The sequence below is a fragment of the Anabrus simplex genome, chromosome X (assembly GCF_040414725.1).
Source record: "Anabrus simplex isolate iqAnaSimp1 chromosome X, ASM4041472v1, whole genome shotgun sequence".
In the NCBI taxonomy this organism is placed as follows: domain Eukaryota; kingdom Metazoa; phylum Arthropoda; class Insecta; order Orthoptera; family Tettigoniidae; genus Anabrus; species Anabrus simplex.
In genome coordinates this window covers 141,523,007-141,547,931 of record NC_090279.1, presented here as the reverse complement: position 1 = coordinate 141,547,931, position 24,925 = coordinate 141,523,007, and the positions used below count along the sequence as shown (strand labels likewise).

The window sequence follows — 24,925 nt, the reverse complement described above, 5'->3', positions numbered from 1 at the left end:
TGGAACCCGATGCTGCTGCTGCAGCAGCAGCAGCAGCGCAAATTCGAGCAGCTGTGGCACCCCACGTGACACAATAAACAGTTAGTAATCGCCTGCGTGCAGCTGGCTTACAAGCCCGTGTACCTGCAGAACATGTTCCATTGACCCCACAACAGCGAGGTGTAAGGCTGGCCTGGTGTCGAGAAAGATCGACGTGGGTCGACGAATGGCATACGGTCGTCTTTAGTGATGAATCACACTTCTGTCTTGCCCGCAGTGATCGCCGGAATCGTGTGTGCCGATGTACCTCGGAGAGGCGCCGCCCAGATCTTATTGTCGAGAGGCACACAGGGCCAATACCAAGCATTATGGTTTGGGGAGCTATTGGCTTTAATGTGAAATCACAATTAGTGCTTGTTGAGGGCACTATGACTGCTTGACAGTACGTTGATAGGGTACTCAATCCAGTGGTTGTCCCTATGATGGCGAACATTGCTAATGGGATGTTTCAGCAGGACAGTGCCCGGGTTCACACTGCACGCATCTCCAGAGAAGCTCTCCATGACATCACAACCTTACAATGGCCCGCCAGATCCCTGACCTCAGTCCTATTGAGCATGTGTGGGAAAGATGGGTCAACAACTGGCCAACCATCCTCAGCCACCCAAAACTCTGGAATAACTGACCCGTGCAGTGCAGCAAGCATGGGCCACAGTTCCTCAGGAAGCGATCCAGGGCCTTATTGACTCCATGCCTCGACGAATTCATCAATGTATTGCAGCTTGTGGTGGGCACATCCTGTATTGATTGTTGTCCAAACTTGCAGTCAAAGGGACCTGAAAGTGTAATCATCGAATCACAACTGAACACTTGCCCTGCATGTTTAATTGCAGTGATGTAGCACCACTCCTTCTGGGTGTTGCATTTTCCATTTTCTTCAGTGTAACACGAACACGGGGCAAGGATTACCATAGCAACAAGCCACAGTAAAATTTAAATATCAATAACGCATGCACCAACGAAATAATACAAGGAAATACACCAAATGAGCAGAATAAATATGAATCAGAGAGGGAAAATAGAATTTGGAAAAGCAAAAAATTTTCAACGATGGGTAGCACCAACATGAGTACAAACGGCGAAGAACATAAACCAAAATCTCACAATAATTCCCACAGCAATAATCAAATAACACATAAGTAAAGAATAATATGACCTCACCAAAAAATGAAAATAAGGTAGGGCCTACTTACAGTCGTAAAGAGATATTCGATAACATCTTATCCGTGCAAACCCATACGCCGGCAATCACAGTCGCCAAACAAAATTTAAGCCTACGCAATCTTACATACTATAATTTTCTAAAAACCATAACTGAAATACACAACTCATCCCTAAAAGGGATGTTGAGTTGATTTTCATCAGACTCCTGGCGGGTTGAGCTTCATCTTACAAGATGAGATGGAAGACATGGCTTCCAGCATCCGTCCTTGTTCAGTCTTAATGGTAGACAGCCTCTTTCCCAAGTAGCCCATGCTAGCGGTAGTGTCTGACGATAGTTGTGTGCTCTGTTGATAAGGGTCCTTACACAAGACTAGTAATACTGTTCTGAGACAGATGACGTTGGAGTTAGCTTAGCCGACTCACACACAGCACATATGGGCAATATGGAGAAATGCTTCAGAATAACTCAATGACGATATGCCACAATAGTCTCATATGAAATGAGCAGAAGAAACATTAACATTTAAGGTTAGCCATGCTGTGCAGACACGTAATTTAAAATATACGTGTTCTCAAGTAGAGTCTGATCCTGAGCAGTATTTCGTTACTGTAATAACATCACACTATCTGTATTCCTAGATGTCCAAGGATGTGGGTTCCAACATTATTCAAAAGCCATCCAATAAATAATGTCCCTATTTTTATCCTCTGCAAACCACATGCTTTAAAATTAAGTTGACCGAGCTCAACAGCTGCAGTCGCTTAAGTGCGGCCAGTATCCAGTATTCGGGAGATAGTGGGTTCGAACCCCACTGTCGGCAGCCCTGAAGATGGTTTTCCGTGGTTTCCCATTTTCACACCAGGCAAATGCTGGGGCTGTACCTTAAGGCCACGGCCGCTTCCTTCCCAGTCCTAGCCCTTTCCTGTCCCATCGTCGCCATAAAACCTATCTGTGTTGGTGCAACGTAAATCCAATAGCAAAAACAAATTACGTTGGTACGGTAGGAACTGTCATTGTGGTACAGTGGCTGCACTTGACCCTCAGCAGCTCGTGCTTGCTCCAAGTTTGTCAGTATGGCGCCAGCTGCCATCGAGCTACCACTTGAATGCATGTCCGCTTGTGACCCTTGTTCTGTTATTCGCTTTTCTGCTGCGAAAAATGAAATGGCTATCAATATTAATCGCCATTTTGTGTGTGTTTATGGTGAAGGATGCATGGGCATCAAAATTGTTCACCGCTGGCATTCATGGTTCCTGAAAGGACAGTAAAATTTGCATGATGATGAGCACAGCGGCAGGCCCATTACTGCTTCAGGCAGTGCAGCCACTGTTGCAGTTTGGAATGTGGTGGACGAAGATCAGCATGTCAGCATTGATGAGCTAATGAATAGACTTCCTCCTGATATGGAAATTGGACGCTCATCTATTGCGACGATCCTGTCAGATGTCTCGCAGTATCGAAAAGTCTCTGCAGGATGGGTCCCACGTTTGCTTACTGATGCTCGCCAGCAAGAACAGATCGAGGCGACCCTAGTTTTTCTGCAAATATTTCAAAGAGAGGGAGATGGAATGTTTTCCCGCATTGCCACTGGAGATGAAAGCTGGGGGCATCATTCAGCTCCAGAAAAAAAATGACAAAGCATGGTATGGAAAAAGCCTGGCAGACGTGCATGAAAAAAGTCCAAGACCTCAGCCTCTGTGGGCAAAGTTATGACTACTGTCTTTTGGTACTGTAATGATGCACTGTTGGTTGAGTATCCGCCCCAACGCACTACGGTCACAGCTGAGGAGTACTGCGCGGTTCTTATGAATCTCAGAGCTGCAATTAAACAAATATGTCCTGGTCTTCTGTCTCGGAAAGTGTTGCGCTTTCATGACAACGCATGCCCCCATTCAGCTCAAAGGATCCAGGATTTGTTACAGACCTTCAAATGTGACCTTTTCCCCCATCCACCTTATTCTCCAGATTTTACCCTGAGTGATTTCCATCTCTTTCCACAACTCAAGTTGCATCTTGGAGGCAGTGGTTTGCGACAGATGAAGAGGTGGAAGCAGAGGTGAACCGCAGGCTACGGAGACAGGACCCAACCTAGTATGATGAAGGTATAAGAAAACTGCTGCCAAGATAGCAAAAGTGTTCTGACAGAAATGGTGACTTATGTGGAGAAGACCGGGCGAGTTGGCCGTGCGCGTAGAGGCGCGCGGCTGTGAGCTTGCATCTGGGAGATAGTATGTTCGAATCCCACTATCGGCAGCCCTGAAAATGGTTTTCCGTGGTTTCCCATTTTCACTCCAGGCAAATGCTGGGGCTGTACCTTAATTAAGGCCATGGCCGCTTCCTTCCAACTCCTAGGCCTTTCCTATCCCATCGTCGCCATAAGACCTATCTGTGTCGGTGCGACGTAAAGCCCCTAGCAAAAAAAAAAATATATGTGGAGAAGTAGTAGTGTATGAGTTGTAGAATGAAAATAAAATACTTCACACGTGTAAATAAACTGCTTGTATTTTTTGTAAAATAGGGAATCTTATATATTGGATGGCCCTCGTAAAATATGTTGATGAAAGATTGTCATATACACTTCAGATATTGATGGAATGAGAGATGCAGAAACAGTCCTATTAGACAGGATGTAAGCAGGGTTTAATCCAGTGAACTTTTTTTTTGTCTCTCTACGTCGCACCAACACAGACTGATTTTATGGTGAAGACGGGATAGGATAGCATTTCCTTGATGTACACATGGGATACCAGCAAAAACCGCCTTCAGGGCTGCCGACAGTGGGGCTAGAACCCTTAATCTCCCGAATACAAACTAACAGCTTCGTGACCCAAACTGTGTAGCCAACTCGCTCTGCAAATCCAGTATAAAAGTCTCCAAAATCGTCATTTTCCACTATAGAAAGAAGGTTGAGAATATGTGGTAAACAACTGTGTAAGTGGCTTGTCTAGTATTTCTGGAACAGCTTACTCTGAAGGAATAGCATACAATTGGCACATGACCATAACAGATATCAACGCCCAGCATGTGTTTGAACAGAGAAGAACCTGTTGCAAAATCTTTTATTAAGCAAAATAGTCTTCCGTATTATATTATCCTTAGTTTCAGCTGGTAATCTCCACATATACAGTGGATGAAAGGGTAACATGAATGTTTTTGTTACTACTATTCTCCGGCAGACCACTTTTGGAGCAGACTAAAGCAGAAGTAACGTCATTGTCTCGTCACACTCGCCGTGGTTGCCAGCGCGCGATTCAAAGTTGTACTCCACCACTATAATACAGCATAGCTCAAGGATTGAACCTCGAATGAATTTAAAATAATTAATACATTAACATATGCATGTTAGAATCCCATACAGTTTTTTAACGGCTTACATCTTTAAACAATTGATTTACTGAATTTCATTTTAAATGTGAAAACCTACAATCTGTTTTCCAGTCGATGACCGGGTCAGGGATGGAATAAATGGAGCCCCATCTTGCGGCGAGGATAGGAATTGAGCCGGCTGCCGAAGCCTGTCTCACTCCTCTGGAGCATTGATTGACTGACGGATGAAATTAAATGATACTGGAGAGTGATGCTGAAATGAAAGATGACAGGGAAAACTGGAGTACACGGAGGAAAAACTGTCCCGCCTCCACTTTGTCCAGCACAAATCTCACATGGAGTGACCGAGATTTGAACCACGGAACCCAGCGTTGAGAGGCCGACGCGCTGCCACCTGAGCCACGGAGGCTTTCAACATTTTAATGTACTAACTACAATTTCACGCTTAAAGCATTGCGAACGAATTCTTTTGACATAAACAGTAAGCATTACATTCATTAAATTATTATTATTATCAATATGTATATATATAGGGCCTATATAATATTTTATTATTTATTATTCACTATTATTATCTAAATGTATAGCCTGATTCCTGATTGAAATGAGCTGCTACTTACAAGCGATTTATGAACAAGCGAGAGGAGTGAGGATTATGTACTTGTACTGGAATTAACTTGAAACTGACAGATGAAGTTGGGGATCCAGGCGAAAACCTGTCCCACCTCCGCGTTGTCCAGCACAATTTCAATAAATTAATTATATATTATTAACAATATTTTTATAAAAAATATTATTACATATTATTATTATCATGCAGGAGGTTTCAGCGTCAGCTTACCTTGTGCCGCAGTAATTAAACTGTGTTGCTATCATGTGGCTGCACATCCAAGTTGGAATCAGAGCTGGGGTCAGCGCACAAGGTAAAGTAATCCCGCCGTCAATACTATTCGCTCGGAAATGCTTACAAACAGGCAGAATCATATTTCTCTCCCCGGACGTAAAGATCTTGCGTTTCTTCAACTGATAAGAGTCTGGTGAATTTTTGTCGGGATCCATAGCACAATAATATCCAATAACGAGTAAGAAGAAACCTACAGGCGTACAAGAAGACTACAGGAATTATGAATTAGCACACAATACGCACATACACTGTTTTTGTACAAGCGAAGCACACCAATACAATTCTCTCACTGCTGTTTTAAACAGTCTATGATTGGAACTGCACCCACATGTTCAGGACATCCACTGAGTAAGTATGGCAGCTCCACATTCACCGCACCATTACCAAAACTCGCTCTGAGTATCGCACCCCGCTTGCCCCCTCACCTACCGTGTGACAACACCGTAGGCGCTTCCCCTGTCGCCCGCGCCATCCCCTGGTCTATGCACTCACTTCCGCTTTAGTCTGCTCAAAAGGTGGTCAGGAGAATAGTTGATAGGCATCAACAAACTCATATCGAGTGGTCGCCTCGGGCATTCCTCCCCCTCTACGGGCACCATGACCTTGACATTGATGTGGGGACTTGTGTGCTTGTTGGTCCTGTGGGCTCTGCCCCCTTAGGGTTACTCATGCCTCGGTGTAGAGCCACACTAACAAGGGTGTCCCCCCAAGTTGCCTGAGGGGTGTCTGTGCTCTGTATTCCTCATTTATATTTCTACCTTTCTATTCTTCTTTTTCTACCGCTTTTACCACATCTGTGGGGTTGCAGGTTTGTACCTTTCTATTCTAAATTTCTTAAATTTAATATCTCTTTACTGTCTAGCCAACCCCTCTGCCTCGGACAGAATAAGTTTGTATGGAGGTTTCATCCTCCCCCAATCACAAATTTGGGGTTGTGGCAAGGTGATGCATGGCGACAGGGAGAGTAGTCCTTAGCGAACCCCTCCAGATACCAAGCACCCTCTGGAGTATGAAGCCTTACCTCGGCATGAGCGGGATCATGCATGGAATCTAGTCTTGGTTTTAATTTAGAAAAGGCTGCCGGCCTTAAAACAGCAAAGGGTAGCACCCTCAAAACAGTGTCAGAGAAAGTTAGAAAGAGAAAAAAAGGTATGTGCCAATTGCTTTGATTGCAGAAAGTGATTAGCAGGTACCTCGATTGACGGTCGGTTTTTTCTCCCGAAAGTCCTTTCTTGATCAGCAATTCTGTAGAATCTATCATTCATGGTGAAGTAGAGGAAATGAGAAAGCTCAGTGACGAATCTGTTCTTATTAAGACAACGTCAGCTGAGCAAAGTAGGCAGTTACTTTAGGCTACAATGTTCGGTACTCTGCCTATCAAAATCAAGAAGCACAAATACCTGAACTCCTGCAAAGAAGTTATATTCCTCGGGGATTTGGTAAAGGTTCCGACGATGATATTATCAAGAATCTTGCACATCGGGAAGGGGGGGGGGGTTACCGACGTGAAAAGATTAAAGAGGCGTATAAATGACAAGCTACTCGATACGGGCGCTTTCATTTTGACCTCTGACGCCCAGCAAGTGCCTGAACACATCAAAGTTGCCATACACTGCCTAACTGTTTGACCATACATACCAGCACCTATGATGTGTTATAATTAGGAGAGATTTGGTCACACCTAATTACATTGTCAAGGTTCGACAACCTGTAAAATGTGCAGAAAATAAAGAGCACCTGCTGTCTATTGTACACCACCATCTGTGTGCGGTAACTGTCCAGGTCTGCATGCACCCATTTCTAAAGAATGTCCCACGTTTAGGCAGAAGAAAAAGATCCAGAGATCAAAACTCTGGATAAGAGAACTTATCCAGAGACTCAGAGGAAGTTCAAATGTATGGCTGCTCTGGAGTTCTCCATCTCCTTTGCTGAAAAGGTTTCGAATGTACAGATCATGTAATAGACAAGAAAAATGTTCCACCGATCACTACATTTATTGTGAATGAATTATTGCACTAGTACCGGTTTCGGCCTATGTTGACCATCATCAGCTAGCACACAAATTTACAGTCATTAGACAAAATTACAAAGATGTTACGTTAGAGCATCCGGATGTCTAATGAAAAATGGAAGTAAAATATATTGCAGTATGTTGCTTTAAAATATCTCTGATTAAAAGTGGTCATGATTATAATAAACTAAAACTTATTGATTGAGCATGGACATGAGTACATAAACACATTAAAATATATATGCCACATCGTAAGACACTAAAAAATATAGCACATTGAACACATTAAAACATGGTATATTTTAAAAACGTGTATTAAAATTTGAGTTCATGTTGCGTTGCATTCATTCTTCAATCCTCTTGTAGTTCTTGTGTTGATTAAGTTGTATTAGGTGAATATCGAGAATGTTGTATGGCTGATATACTTTGTATTGGTATGTTATAAGAACTCTTGTCATAAAAATTTGAAAATTGAGTACTGTGCAATTCAACTGTTGATGTAGTTAGGTAAGATGTATATATACAGCAAGATAGGGTTTAATTTTAGAGCAGTTGGTGGTGACACCTCTCTCGTCTATGCACGTTATATGGTTGTTATTGTTGTTGCTGTGGAGGTTGTGTACCGATATGTTTGGAGCTCCAAACATATCGGTACACCACCATTCTTTCTTTGTTTCATTGCTCATGAGTTGGCTCCGTTACTACTAAGCTGGCCTTAAGTTACTAGAAAAAATATTAAAGTTGCTATGTCCTTTTTCCCTTTGTAACTGAATCCACTTCCCTCCTGGTAATTCTTAGTGGCCATTGTCACTAAAAGTGACCCCATGTAAACTGGCACTTGGGAGGACTATTTGTTAATTTGTGGTGTTATTGTTTGTTGCAGACTCGATGTGAACTGTGTGCTGCACTCCACGGATCCCTGGTGGAACAGGTGGAGATGAGGGAATTGCAGCTGACAGAAGGCAAAAGAAAGGTTGAAGAACTGGAGAGAAATCTTCAGGAGAGGGAGAATAACCTAAAGATGTGGGAAGAAGTACTTAAAGAGAGAGAAACTTTGATAGAACAACGGGAGGTGGCATTTGAGAAGAAAGTAAAGGAGGTGGAGAAAGCATGTAAGGAAAGAGTGCAGAAGGTGGAGAAAGCCTGTAAGGACAGTGAAAAGATTGCTGAGCAGCGAGAGCTGATGTGTAAGAAGAGAGAGGAACTTTCTCGCCAGAGAGAGAGGGAGTTGCGGGACAGGGAGGAAGGACCACATTGGCAGGAACTGCTCTCCCAGTACAATCCAGGACATTGGATCCTTCAACAAACTCTAAATTGGGCAGCTGAAGTGGGATATATCAATGTGGTGAATTTCCTTCTTGCAAGAAATCCATGTGTGGACTGGAAGCGCACCGCATTGAACCATGCTGCGGAGAGGGGGCAACTGGATGTCGTGAAGACTCTGATAGAAGAGGAGAAAATTCAGGGTCGAGAGGATTGTCTCTCTTTTGGAAAATGCGACATTGACGTGAATATTGGCATTCACATTCGAGGATTGCCTGCACTGCTCCTGTCAGCCAAAGAGGGCCACTTGGAGGTTGTGAGGTACTTGGTGGAGGAGGGAGGTAGGAGTGGGGAGGTGATGAGCAGTGCTCTTATACCAGCTGCTCAGTGGGGTCACCTCAATATAGTGAGGTACCTCACCACTCTGGACAATACTTGCCTCAATGTTAAGACCAGTGATGGTTTCACTCCACTCCACCTGGCTATAAGAGAGGGTCACCTTGAGGTAGTGAGGTATCTCTCCTCTCTGGACCACACTAGTCTCAATGTTAAGACTAAGGGTGGTTTCACTGCACTCCACCTGGCTATAAGAGAGGGTCGCCTTGAGGTAGTGAGGTACCTTACCTCTCTAGACCACACTAGTCTCAATGTTAAGACCTGTGATGGTTTCACTCCACTACACCTCGCTATAAAAGAGTGTCACCTTGAGGTAGTGAAGCACCTCACCAGTCTAGACCACACTAGCCTTAATATTAAGACCAGGGATGGTTTCACTCCACTACACCTGGCTATAAGGGAGGGTCACCTTGAGGTAGTGAAATACCTCACCACTCTAGACCATACTAGTCTCAATGTTAAGACTGCTGGTGGTTACACTCCACTCCACTGGGCTGCTCATTATGGTCACCTTGAAATAGTTAAGCACATCACCTCTCTAGACCATACTAGTCTCAATATGAAGACGAGTGCTACTTTCACTCCACTACACCTGGCTGCACAGTGCGGTCACCTGGAGGTAGTGAAGCACCTCACCGCACTAGATCACACTGGGCTCAAAGTTAAAACTAGTGATGGTTCCACTCCACTCCACTGGGCTGCACAGTGCGGTCACCTTGAGGTAGTAAAGCACCTTACCGCACGAGACCCCACTAGCCTCAAAGTTAAGACTAGTTATGGTTACATTGCACTACACTTCGCTGCACGTTGGGGTCACCTTGAGGTAGTAAAACATCTCACCTCTCTTGACCACACTAGTCTCAATGTTAAAACTAGTTATGGTGACACTCCATTGGACCTTGCTAAGCAGTGCGGTCTCCTGGAGGTGGTACACTTTCTAGAACAGTGCTTGCTGAACAAGTAAGTTACTTTGAACATACAAAGGTCCACATGGCAACAGTAATCTAGTGCCTCTATTCCTCTATCCGCGGCTAGTAATGTGCAGTTTACTACCTATTACTCAGAGGTAGGTTTGGGCCATTCCTCCTCCCTCTGGGGTATCAGTGCTACAACAGTAGCGAATCTTACTATGGAAAGGTGCTGGTAAAAAGAACTCTGGTCTTTTGTGGTGATCTGGAAGTGGATGTCATTGGTGCTAATGTTTGTACCTATGCAAATAAATTATACAAGTGATATAGGAGCAGTCAGGTGATGCTGTTGCCAATGTGTAGTGTGCATTTTACAGGCATCCATTTGGGAGTGTTGTTGCTGGTTGGCATTGAATTGAAGTGTGTTGATTTCACCAAGTGGTGTGTCACCTACTGATGAAGTACCTTAACATTTGGAAAACTGTGTCCCCATGGTTCCACATCAACTCACCGACGTACAGAAATGGCACCAGTATGCACTGACTCACATCCTCCTGAAAAACTCACAAGCTTACTGTGTGAAAGTGTATGAGATACCGCAAGAAAGGAAATTAATTTCTGTAGCATACAAATGCGTAGAAATGCTAAAACAGTTTGAAAATGGGACTTTGCGTGACGTCACTAGCATTGTTACAGGTGACAAAACTTGGCTTTATTATTACGATGTCCCAACAAAATCTCAGAGCAAGGTGTGGCAGTTGGAAGATGAGTGTACTCCTGTGACTGTGTGAAAGTCAAGGTCAGTGAAGAAAAGGATGATTACAGTATTCTTCACTAAACGGGGCATCCTGACTCGGGTTGTGCTAGAAACACAAAGGACTTACTGCAAAGTGGTATGATGAGACTTGTCTGCCTCGGGCCATCCAGGCTCTCAACCAGCTCTGTCCAAGGTCACGACTCAACACTTGGCTCTTGCATCATGACAATGCTCCAGCACATCGTACTAATGTAACAATGGATTTTCTTGCCAGATCAGGGTTGACTGTGCTTGATCGCCCTCCATAGAGTCCTGATCGTGTCCCTTGTGACTTTGCACTCTTCCCAGAAGTGAAGATGAAGCTGAAAGGGCGGTGTTTTGCATCCGACGCGCAGCTTCTGGCAGCATGGGATCAAGAGTGTGAAAATGTAACCGAAGAAAAGTGGCAGAGTTGGTTCAGTGACTGGTTTTGATGTGTAGAGAAGTGTATTGAGTGTGGTGGAAATTATTTTGAAAAATCTAAAGCATTCATTCACACTGCAAAACTTAGTGCACTTTGTATTGTCGCCATTGATGAGATGTGGATACGAGCCTGAATTAAAGCATCAGGTAAATGAATGGAGTCACCCAGGTTTGCCATGTCCACAGTCAGGTGAAGATTGTACTGATTGTGGCAGACAACTAGGAGGTCGTTATTCTTACGCATGCTGCATCTGAGGGACAAACCATCAACAGTGACTACTATTGCCAATTTCTGTAGCGATATCTTCCGCCCCGCTATTTGACACCAGTGCCCACATTTATCGCAAGTCTCACCTTACGTCATTTTGCAAACTATGTCAAGCTCTTATTGTAAAGATGGCATTGAGAGATATTGGAACACTGTGAATCCTTGTGACTTCGACCTGTTTCGGAAGTTGAAGGAACCCCTCCATGGCAACCAGTTTCATGACGTGGCATCTGTACTCCGCACAGTAGAACACTGTGTCGCTATCATCAACAGAGAATGCCTTGCCAGCTGTCCCCAATGACTTCCTGACATTTGGCAAAAGGTAATGGTCTTTATGGGTGACTGCATTGAAAGAATGTAATGCATTGTATTTGTTAGTTCATTAAATACTGTGTTCTATCAATATTGCCAGTACTTTATTTACAGCCCCCATCGTTTGGTAATAAAACCATAAAATGCAAGTTTTTGCAAGCCCCAGCCCCCATCTTCCTTGTGGGGTTACTAGCGGCTTACTACCTCGTATGTTCTTGAGTGCGGATCGCAGTTCACCTATATTTTGGGAGTCTAGTACAGTGGTGTTGGTAGTGAATGAAAAAAACCATAGTATCGTCTAAGAAAAGTGGTTGAAGCCTCTTTGCAAGCTGGGGACAGTCGGCTGCTAGGCCAGTGCTGTATAACAACATCCAGGTAGGTGGCCTTGTGAGGAGAAGCAGTCTGACATTGTATGCAGGTCATCCATCACCCTCAATTAATTCAGTCTTTTTGCTGTAATGTACATGCTTTGCTACATTACCACTACGTTCACACTTTCAGCAAGAAGTAACATTCCTTTAGTGAGGAAAACTATGAATTTCTTTCTCCAAGCTTGATAGCTGCAGTCCCTTAAGTGCGGCCAGTATTCGGAAGATAATAGGTTCGAACTCCACTGTCAGCAGCCCTGAAGATATTTTTCCATGGTTTCCCATTTTCACACCAGGCAAATGCTGGGAGTGTACCTTAACTAAGGCTATGATTGCTTCCTTCCCACTCCTAGCCCATTCCTATCCCATTGTCGCTGTAAGACCTACCTGTGTAAGTGTGACGTAAAACAACTTGTAAAAAAAAAAATTGTCATACCTTTGTAGAAGCTATTTTCTGTGGTCTACTTTATTCAGTTCCTGCACTGATCCACCCAGAAAGGTCAAGAAATTGTTTGAATCTTATTTTTGAAATAGGGTTGCGAATGCAAATGAGCACAAGTGGAACATTCAATGACTGCATTAGCAGTGAATGAGACAGGCCGAGATCTACTTGGCCTAGTGCGTTTTTTGTATTCTCCTGAGTGTAAAATCGGCTTTAAAATTGGAAAGCCTGGTTTGAGATTAATTACGTAATATCCATCAAATTACTTTATATTTGCCTCAATCTTATAAAGATATCCTCTGCAGTAAGTAACTGGCTTACTTTGTTTAAGTGTTGTCTTAGTTTCAGTGAAAACACAGAATTGGCTTTTACATCACACGGGCAGAAAGAAGTAATCTGACGGTCAGGCCTTAGAAGAATGTTATGTTGAGCTAAGTAGAGGAGGAAAACTACCAATATCATAACAGGCCTGTCACCACAAATCAACACTAATTCCCGTATGAACCGAGAGTGTGTCACTCGGTACACTTCTAGCCAAAAGTGTTATAAATATGCGAAGATCACTTGCATTATACAGTCCAATCTTTACATTGTAACACCGCTATCAACAAAGAATTTTTTTGTTGCGAGTTGGTCCTTAGAAATGCCTCATTTCACTCCTTGATGCATTTATGAATACCTGTGGTATTGGGAAAAGCGTGTGCCACATTCGGTCATCACTGATCTCCATTTAGGGCATTTGCCCAGGTGGTAGATTGCCTATCAGTGGTTTATCTTGTCTTTTCTTAAATAGTTTCAAAGAATTTGTTGAACATCTACCTTGGTGAATTACTCTAATCTCAAACCTCCACCACCTCTTACACTCCATCTTCATATTCTATGCAAGATCCAATTAAATAAAAGCATGATTGTTTTCTGTTCAGGAGTCTATAATCACCTTCAAATACCATTTGACTTTTAGGGCCATTTTCTCCAAAGTGAATTAAACCAGTTTAACTTTAGTTTAAACATGCTTCCATTTTCTCAGTCAATTTCTGACACTAGTTTAGATTAGTGTTGTATCTCAAAGTTAAAAGTCTCTGCTCATGTTGGCTACACTGAAAGAATAGTCAAATTGTCAGTAGGAACTTGCCAATCAGAGTCAAGGAATCTAATCCCTCATTTTTGTTTTATTGTCAGCTGTTTGTAGAGAGTTAATGTCACAACATAGTGATCTGCTCCAAAATCAAGACGGCAGTATAAGTAGTAATTGACTAACTCAAGAAGTGGTCTAGGAGAAATGACCTAACGGTCATTGAAGAGAAGACCGTACAGATAACTTTCAGGAAGGGAAAAAATGTGCAACTGAACAACATTACTAGCTACCATAACCCACTAGAAATTGTAAAGAAATATAAATGCAGTACTTAGGAATCCCACTGCAGACAATTGCAACATCCTTCAATATTCACATATAAGAATAAGAGAGGTCAGCAGCAGTTATCAGAGCAATGTACAACATTAAAAGCATAACCAATAAATGATCATGGCAATGTCACTATTTAACACGATAGCTCCAATCTTAACCTGTGGAATTACTACCATACAGGAAAATCTTAACAGTTGGTGGTTTAACCAAAATTGATATGGTCAAAGTAATGTTCATGAAAAGAGCAGTGGGGGTGGGATAAACAGCATCATCGTAACTGTATATGAGCTTATGAGAGAAACTTACTTTGCAAGAAATGAAATTCATATATAAAGTTCTGTATTGACTAGTATCTAAATTAAAATATAAGATTTCTACCTATCCAGTACTACACATTATAATCTTATCGATTATTTAATCAACATATTTCAAATTGTAGGCCTACATGTTTTGGCTCAGCTGAGCCAGCCATCAGCACTGTAAAGATGTAAAATGGTAATTTTCATTGAATAAAATATCCCACAACAAAATATTGATATACCGTACTTAAAAAAACCTGTCTGTTAGGGGTCTACTGAGATGATATAAAATGTGCATTTGATGCAGCTGATATACAACATCCTCTTCATCAGTTGTTTCCAAACTAACTTCTTTGCATATTTATATTTATTCCCCTGGAGAGAAAATGAATGTAAAATAAATGCCTCAACTACTAAGGACTTAAATATGATTACACCCAGCGAGCTGGCCGTGCAGTTAGGGTCACGCTGCTGTGAACTTGCGTTCGCGAGATAGTGGGTTCGAATCCCACAGTCGGCAACCGTGAAGTTGGTTTTCTGTTGCTTCCCATTTTCACATCAGGCAAATGCTGTGGCTGTAGTGATGGCCAACGCTCTCGCTCGAGACTGATTCTCTTGCGCTGCGATCTGAGATTGGGATGGTCCAAATCCGAGGATTGAACACTGTACACAGTGTATGAATGAACTTTCTCTAGTACCTCATGATGATGATGATTCCGAAAAGGAATAACAAGGTAAGGAGTAAATGATCTTCTCTGTAAAGCATAACATACTTAGTATAATATATTTCTAAATGTTTTGTTTAATTTGAATGTTGCAGGAGGCATTTCAGAAGCATACCAACCTTGTCAGCAGCAAAAACGAACACTGTTGTAGTACATTTGTAAATAAATATTTGATCGCATTCAAAAATGTTGTACTTATTGCGTTGCTTTACACCGACTTACTCTTAAGAAAAACGATCAGGTCTAAACATGCACAATGACGTCATCACTGCAGCACGTGCCTTCTCTAGCTTTCCCGATGCATGTTTAAACTTGTTCGAATTTACCACCACCACATTCCTTTACACCGACTTACTCTTAAGAAAACGGACAAGTCTAAACATGCATGATGACGTCATCACTGCAGCACGTGCTTACTCTAGCTCCCCCGATGTATGATTAAACTTGTTCAAATTTACCGCCACCACATTTCAACTAAAGAGTGCAGCACCGAGGTAAGCGATGTAAGATAGCGGTAACTGTGTTGAATAAAGATGGCTGTTTGTCAAAAAGAATTTTTCAAATTATCCGCTACTACATAGAGTGCGGCACTGCGCTCTCTTGTTTAAAGATGGCGGATGACAAAAAGCACGTGGGTTTGTAAAGCACGTGGAATTTACCACCACCACAAAGAGGGCAGCACGGTGCTCTCTAAATTAAAGATGGCGGATGACAGCTGTTAGAAAAAAGCATCTAGATTTTAAATTGCTCGCTACTACGATAAAGATAGCAGCACGGTGTTCTGTAGTTTAAAGATGGCTGCTTGTCAAAAAAGAATTTTTTTCAAATTATCCGCTACCACATTTCAACTAAAGAGTGCAGCGCGAGGTTTGCGGTGCAAGATGGCGGGTGACAGCTTGTCAAATAGATTTTTTCAAATAGTCCGCCTCAAAGGTAAGTAGCTAAAGAGGGCAGCACTAAGGTTAGCAATGCAGATGGTGGATGACAGCTGTGACGTAAAAATTACCCGCAAGATAGCAGCACGATGCTCTTTTCATTAAAGATGGCAGCTTGTCAAATAGAATTTTTCAAATTAACCGCCTCAGAGGTAAGTAGCTAAAGAGGGCAGCACTGTTCTCTCTGGATTATAGATGGCTGCTTGTCAAAAAGAATTTTTCAAATTATCCGCCACCACAAAGAGGGCAGCACGGTGGTCTCTTGATTAAAGGTGGTGGATGACAGCTGAAGAGCACGTAGAATTTGTTTCCAAACAAGAGCACGTGGAATTTGCCGCCACCACATTTCAACTAAAGAGTGCAGCACTGTTCTCTCTAGACTAAAGATGGCGGATTACAGCTGTCAGAAAAGCACATGGGTTTGTTTCCAAACAAGAGCGCGTAGAATTTGCCGCCACCACATTTCAAAGGTAAGTAGCTAAAGAGGGCAGCAGTCTAGCTTAAGCCAGTGAGGAGGACGGACGTGTCGTGTGGCGTGCGCCTGCTGAGTGGAGTGGATTAAGAGTGAGGAAGCGGTAAGGTCAAGCGGTCGGCAAGGAGATAGATACGATGAATTGGGTAGACGTAGAGGTTATGAGGAAAGTAGTAAGAGAAGTAATACAGGAGGTATGTCCGTTTGAACAATTAAAGAAAATGCTTCAAGAACAAGGCCAGGAGCAAGAAAAGACGAGACAGTGGATCCAGGATTATATGAAGAATACGAAGGCGATGATAGAAGGCAGCGAGAAAGAACTGGTGCCACTAAGAGAGAAAATAAAAAATATGGATGAAGAGATGGTAAACCTGAAGAAAGAAATCGAATTCTGCAGACAGGAGCGCAAGAAGAAATCCATATTTATTTATGGGGTGGAGGAAGACAAGGCAGAATCTAAAGTGGACATTATTTACAAAGTGGTAGATGTTATACAAAAAAAATGAAAATAAATTTCAGTGAGGTAGATATAGACAATGTGGAGAGAGTTGGCAAGGTGGGAGGGCACAGGCCCATAAAAGTGTCGCTGCTATCTTCATTGATGGCAGACATAGTGATAAGGAACGCTGGTAATCTACAGTGTGAGAACATTAGAATTAAGAGAGATTTCGGAAGAGAAGAGAGTAGAAATTTTAAAATTCTTAAGAAACATCTTGTGAAAGCAAAAATTCAGGGATTGAAAGCGTATATTAGTGGTCAGATACTCGTGGTGAGCGACAGGAATTGGACCCGTAAGTGGACAATATCGAAACTGAAATTAATGGATGAGAGTTTGAGGCAAGAAGAAACTAGCAGGGCTGACAGTTCGAGGCAAGAAGAAACTACCAGGGCTGATGTACATACTGTAAATGAAGGAACACTGAGTAGATGGGGTTCCTGGGAAGAGATCATGAAAAGAGCTGAAGAAAAAGTAAATGCAAGAAGGATGGAAGTAGTCAGGAATTTAATGGACGAATTAGTGTCGGAAGTCTGCGCGAGGGAAGAAAAAGAACCACAGGGGAAGACAAGCGGACAGAATCGGAGCGAGAATAATGGTTTGATGGAGGAAGCAGAAGTAAGAAGTGCCGTGATCAAAGGGAGAAGCTTGAGTTTGAAGGACCTATGGGACAAAAAAGGAAAAATGGAAGGAATAATTACGAGAAGTAAAAAGTCAAGTAACAGTAGTAAGTAACATAGTTTGCCTATGATGGAGGACAGAAGCGTAGTTATGGTGGTGTTTGTATGTGTGTATTTACTCAAGTAATGGTGCCTGTATGTGTAGTATAATTGTAATTGAAGTGATGGTGTCTTTAGGTAGAAGATGGATAGACCAAGTGTATGGTATTCAAGTGATGGCATGACGGAGATCGTATTGATGAGTGATTTACTAGTTAATGATAAGAGGTAAATATGTAAGGATATGTGGTATGGAATTGAAGAGAATGATTGTGGAGTGCGATGGATGGATGATAAGAGAGGTAGTGAAGCTTAGAGGGTATTTATTCAAGTGAAGAATGATAAGAGATAGATATGTATTGATGTTTAGAAGTTGGATCAGAGTTTAGATGGATGGATGATAAGAGAGGTAGCGAAGTTTAGATGGTACTTACTCAAGTAATGATGTCTATATGTGTAGTGTAATTGTTACGAGTTTGGAGATATAAAGGAGGTTGGATGGTATCTACTGGAATTGAAGTGTTAAATATGAAAGGTGATGATAATAGATATATGATGGATGAATGATAAGAGAGGTAGCGAGGTGATAAGGTGTTTTTAAGTGTACTGTAATTGTATGGCACTTATTCATATAATGGTGTCTTGAGATATAAGATGGATGGATTGTTGAGTTCGAAGGGCATTGTAATGGTTAAAGTAAAGAAGTGATGGTATCTGCATGTGTATGGTATGATGGATGAATGATAAGAGAGGTAGCGAGGTGATAAGGTGTTTTTAAGTGTACTGTAATTGTATGGTACTTATTCAAGTAATGAGACTTGAGATATAAGATGGATAGATTGTTGAATTCGATGGATGGATGAGAAGAGGGGTAGCGAAGTCTAGATGGTATTTATTCAAGTAAAGATGTCTTAATGTGTATTATAATTGTAAAGTGAATGAGGACTGGAATTGAAGTGTTAAGTATGACGATGATGGATGAATGTTAAGAGAGGTAGCGAAGTTTAAATGGTATTGGTAAGTGATTTATTAGTTAATGGTAAATCGGCAAGCAAAGTTGGTTTTAGATGATTATTTAATTAGATTAAGCATGGTTGAATAAGATAAGCAGGAATAGATAGGTAGTGCAGTGATAACGTTGCAACATGAGTAGAATACGTATTAGCAGAATGTGAGTGCAACGGAAGTATGGAATCAGCAACCACGAGGGAGTCAAGTAGAGGAAATGTAGTAGGAATGGAATGTGCTAAGGTTAGCGTGTATGGGGTCTGTGACATTCATAATACCGCTGAAGCATGGAATCAGCAACCCTGAGAGAGACAAGTAGAGGAAATGTAGGAGGAATGGAATGTGCAAAGGTTTGTGTGTATGTTCAGCAGGGGCATGGTGGCGAATGGATGATAAGAAAGATCGCGAAGTTTAGTGGGTATTTATTCTAGTAAAGGTGTCTTTATGATAAGAGGTAGATATGTTATGATATGTGGCATGGAAATGAAGTGAATGATTGTTGAGTTCGATGGATGGATATTAAAGGAGATAGCGAAGTTTAGAGGGTATTTTTTCAAGTGAAGGTGTATTTATGGATATTAGGAAAGATAGCGAAGTTTAGAGGGTATTTATTCAAGTGAAGGTGTATTTATGTGTATTGAGACAGTATTGGTTTTGATTCATTAGTTAATGATAAGAGGTACTAGGATAGAATTAGTATAGATTTAATGTTGTAATTAGTTATAGGCTTAATTCAGATGTAGGGGGTGCCCTAGCATGCGAGCTGGTCATCCGTCCATGTTAGAGGCAGCTTAGGATAGATTAGTATAGATTTAGAACTAGTATAGATTTAATGTTGTAATTAGTTATAGGCTTAATTTAGACGTAGGGGGTGCCCTAGCATGTGAGCTGGTCATCCGTCCATGTTAGAGGCAGCTTAAGATAGATTAGTATAGATTTAATGTTGTAATTAGTTATAGGCTTAATTTAGAGATAGGGGGTGCCCTAGCATGTGAACCGGTCATCCGTCCATGTTAGAGGCAGCTTAACAGATTTAGCTAGGGGTGGAACCTTGCATGGTTGTCCGGTATTCCGCCTGTGTAGGGTCCACCAAGTTAGTAGTATGTAATTTGGCTTAGGCTGGACATTGTTATTTTTCTTTATAACGGATCAAATGGGTATTATTACTGTAGATCTAAAGAAAAATAATAAATCTAAATCTAAAAAAAAAATCTAAAGAGGGCAGCACGGTGCTCTCTGGATTAAAGATGGCGGATGATAGCTGTCAAAAAAAAGCGCATAGGTTTGTTTCCAAACAAGGGAGTGTAGAATTTTTCAAATTACCGCCACCACATTTCAAAGGTATCTAGCTAAAGAGTGCAGCACTGAGGTTTGTGATGCAAGATGGCGGATGACAGCTGTCAGAAAAAAGCACCTGAGTTTGTTTCCAAACAAGAGCACGTGGAATTTCCCGCCACCACAAAGAGGGCAGCACGATGCTCAAAGATGGCTGCTGTCAAAAAGCATTTGTCAAATTATCCGTCACCACGTTTCAAAGGTAAGTAGCTAAAGAGGGCAGCACTGTGCTCTATAGATTGAAGATGGCGGATGACAGCTGTCAGAAAAGCACGTGGATTTGTTTACCGATTCAAATCTCGCGCTAATGAGGTTAAGTTGGTACCACTAAGGTTTAGGTCCGTCAATATGGCTGCACAGAGGTTTGCGATACGTTGTTGTCTGTCAAAAAGCACGTGGTTGTCAAAAAACACGTGGATTTGTTTATCTCGCGCTAGTTAGGTTAAGTTGGTACTACTGAGGTTTAGGCCCGTCAAGATGGCAGCAGTAAGGTTAGCGATGCGTTATTGTCTGTCAAAAAGCACGTGGCTGTCAAAAACACGTGGCTTTGTTTACAAATTCAAATCTCGCGCTAGTTAGGTTAAGTTGGTACCACTGATGTTTAGGCCCGTGAAGATGGCAGCAGTGAGGTTAGTGATGCGTTGTTGTCGATGACAGCTGTCAAAAAGCACGTGGCTTTGTTTACAAATTCAAATCTCGCGCCAAAAATCAGATTTCCCGCCAAAATTCAAATTTCCCGCGGGAGGAGGAGGAGGCCGCCGAATCCGCCTATTATACTACTGACGACGCTCTCGAAATTTCTCGCAGCAAACGGTGCCTGCGATAGTCTCGAGATATCTCGAGACCCCCTCCCAGACTGCCCATTACTATGTGGCTGTACCTTAAGGCCATTGCCACTTCCTTCGCCATCGTTGCGTCGCAGAAAACCTTCTATCTATTAATGCGGCGTTTACACTACTAGAAAAAAACAGACGGAATATTAAGGAGTTGGAAGAAACTGAAGGAATGATTGAAATTACTTTAATGATGAATAATTTTGTGATACATTAAATAGAATATTTCCAGCTGAAGGGATAAGAATAAACAGCCCAGATTTTGATACTTTAGATAAAGGACTAGCCTGGCTTATTCTTGGGAAAATAAACTCTCTACGGGGAGAATATGTGAAGATACTTTTTTTTGGCACGAAGCGCTGCAGAGGGGTTATGGGTAACACGAATGGCAAAAGGCCAGTAATCGCTCTGGCAGAATATTTGCTTCACTCATGTGATTTTAGTTATATTATCGCCAAGGTTTATTAGAGATTTTTGGAATTATTAGAGCTGATGGTGGACAAAATTATCATCCAACAATGCCAACACTGTAATTATTTAAAATTCATTCTGTGCACAGTCTGCTAAGACCACCTAAATTTCATTTCTGAAGAAAAAATTAATAACATTGAACAATTTGAAAAATACTTTCACTTACAAAGACAATACCGCTGTTGCTTATCTTACGATGAAACTCGACAGTTTTAATAAGTGAAGAACCGTGGGAATGCGATGACGTGATGGAAAATATTATGATAGGGTTGAAGTTGTAGAATGCATAATTTATTATGAATCAGGATTTGTAGCCAGACTTTTTTTTTTTACAATTTGTGCTTACGTCGTACTGACGTAGATAAGTCTTGGCGACAATTGAGGAGTGGGATGGAAGCGCCCGTGGCCTTAATTAAGAGACAACCCCAGCATTTGCCTGGTGTGGAAATGGCAAACCACGGAAAACAATCTTCAGGGCTGCCGACAATGGAGTTCGAACCCACTATCTCCTGGATGCAAGCTCGTAGCTGCACACCCCTAAGCGCACGGCTAACTTTCCCGGTACACTCTTTTCAAAATCCTTAACATTCTTAGTATGTAAAGGTGCTTTAATGGCTTCAGAAGTAAACTCTAATTTGTCTTATAGAAAATTGCTATGTTATAAAACAAGAGGAAAATTAGTACAGACAAATATTCATTTCTGCAAATTATTATCAACTGTCGAACATTATTTGACTCAAAACACAACTTCCCCATCCATTTTTGAAGACACCTTGTTCGATCTTATTGAAAGAAGAGATGGTTTCAAAAATGGTGCATTATTATATTTATTTTCGGAGGAGACAGTACTGCAAGCAGAAGATTTCTACAATAAGACTTGAGACGAAGGAGAAGAGGAAACAATCAAAGCTGTATGTGGATTCGTTCGCTTAACCCTAGAGTAGTCGCGTGGGGGACAGGCGTCACCCAGGTCATTATTACTTTATGCCGTTGGTATTTCATTTGTTCCAAGCCCACGTAACTTTTAGTACCGTAGCTTCCGAGAATATTGTCGCCAACAATACCTGATAATGCTTCTCTTGACTGTTTCATTTTTGTGGCAAGCAGAATCCATTTAACATCGGTGGGTGACAGGTGTCCCCCACGCGACCAATGGTGCAACATTTTATGAAATTCTTCTGGGTGAGTAATAATAATTGAAAAATAAATGTACTCTAACCTCATCATTAAATCATGATGTTATAAGATTGTTTGTGTTTTTTATATGATTTTTTAGGTGAGGACAACATTTTATTGCTACCATGTCCGGACCTAAAAACAGAGGACTGCAAATTCGGTGGATTCTTCAGTTATAACTGACTGGCTACATGAGTAATTTAGCGAGGAGGAAGATATTTCACTTGAAGAAAGCGATGATGGGGAAGAGGATGCAGTTATTCTTAGTGAACATGACACCGAAACAAAGGAAGAAGACGTGGAAAATGAAGCGGACGTGCCAGATGAAACAGGACAGAATGCATCAGAGAGATTTTACACAGGTAAGAACGGAGAAAAGTGGAAGAATGAAAAACCTAACCGTAACGTGCGAACTCGTAGCCGGAATATAATAACACATATTTACCAGGCATGAAGAATACTGCTAGAGATACGAGCACTGAACTTTCAACAATCTCACCTTTCCTAGACGACACAGTTATAAAAATGATCACCTTCCGCACCAGTGTTTACATGGACACAGTAAAAATAAATTTCAGCGTAACAGAGATGCCAGACCAACCGATGACGTAGAAGTACGATCGTTAATTGGTCTTCTCCATCAGATAGGAACCCTTAGATGTTCCAGGAGAAACATTCATGATTTGTGGAACAACAGCAAGGGCAATGGCTTGAAATCGTGCTATCTTACCATGACAGAAAAGAGATTCCTTTTCCTTCTCAAATCTTCGAGTTTTGACGATATAAGAGACAGAACTGATCGCTAAAACATTGATAAATTTGCACGTATGCGGGAGTTATTTGGACTAATGGTGAACAACTTCCAAAAGTCCTTTTCTCCCAGTGAATATCTAACAGTAGATGAACAACTGTTAGCTTTTCGCGGCAGATGTTCTTTCAAAGAGTTTCATCCCCGAAACCAGCCAAAACTGCTTATACAATTAATCTTGAGACATATGTATGTGCACAACATGAAGGTCCATACAAACGGAGCAACACTGCACAGGACATTGTTTTGCAATTAGTTGAGGTGGTGCAGGGAACAAATCGAAATGTTACCGGAGATAACTGGTTTTCCAGTATTCCCTGGACTAAAGCCCTTCTTACAGATAAGTCCCTGGCATATAGCGGCACAGTACGAAGTAACAAGAGGAAAATTCCAAAAGAATTTTTACCGCACAAGCGAAGGGAAGAAAAGTCTTCCCTCTTCGGATTTCAGAAGGAGTGCACTTTTGTGTCATATTGTACTAAAAAGAACAAAACTGTTCTGCTAATTTCAACAATGCGCCATGATGACGCCATAGACATGGTCACAGGTGAACAAAAGAAGCCAGACATAAGCTTTTATAATATGACTAAAGGTGGGGTTGGTTTGGTGGACCAGCTATCTCAGAAATATGATGTTGCTAGGAACACACAGCGATGGCCAATGGTATAGTGTTCTTCAACTTGCTCAATATTGCTGCAATAAAAGCATGTATTATTTTCAAGACAAATCAGAAGTTTGAAATAAAGATGAAAAGGAAGGAATTCCTCAAAAACATGGCTTGGTAAATGATTAAACTCCAAATTCAATGCCGATCAATGTTTCCACAAATACCACGCGGGATTAGAAGACACGCTCGGATTTTACTGGGGACGGAAGAGTATGTGCAGTTGGAAGGCCGCCATGGGGCTAGAGGTAGAAGTTATCTGTGTGGCAGATCTCGTGATAAAACCACTAGAAGATAGTGCTCGAAATGCAAAACGTGTGGCTGTGCAGAGCATCTGAAAGATACCTGTATGATTTGCATAGCAGAGTAACCACCACTTACTTATCATTGTTTGCGGCTGTATTAGATTCCTATTATATTGTTACTCTCTATTTTTGGAGAACACTTTAATAGAGTAAAATTTCAAGTAGTATTGTAAGGACTAATATTTGAAACAGAAAACAGACAGTCTAAACCAAAAGCTTGTAAACAAATTTCAAATGATGTCACTTTTGGTAAAAAGGATATTATTCCTTAAATATGGATGTTTCAGTTAATTCATTTTGATTTATAATCTTTGTATAAATCCAATAAATCATATTACCAGTGATGAATCTCAACATTAATTTATTTTACGGAGTAGAAGATCAAATTATTTGGGTGACACCTGTCCCCCACGCGACCAAACGTGTTACAGAGTATGACACGCCTGCTCCAGGGTTAATCCATATATTATTTATACCTATTTTAATGTTCTGCTATCGTAGGTATAATTTGTTAGTTAGAGTTTAAAATTTATTGTTGATAATGTATCCTTCCTTAATCAAACATTAGGCTAGGCGCGCACTTGCAATTTCTGGTCACTGTGACAGAAAAATCACTGTCGCGGTATTTTATTCTGATGTGCGAACTAAT

At 41.5% G+C, this 24,925-nt stretch overlaps 1 protein-coding gene across 1 annotated transcript in view; it reads left to right on the top strand.

Moving 5' to 3' along the window:
* The window catches only part of LOC136886712 (uncharacterized), a 141,363-nt gene that overhangs the window by 43,036 nt on the left and 73,402 nt on the right, over positions 1 to 24,925 (top strand). Inside the window, exons 3-4 of the mRNA XM_068230926.1 lie at positions 8,330 to 10,065; positions 22,704 to 22,861. Of these exons, the coding sequence (XP_068087027.1) occupies positions 8,330 to 10,065; positions 22,704 to 22,861 (1,894 nt within the window). The remainder of the gene's footprint in view (positions 1 to 8,329; positions 10,066 to 22,703; positions 22,862 to 24,925) is intronic.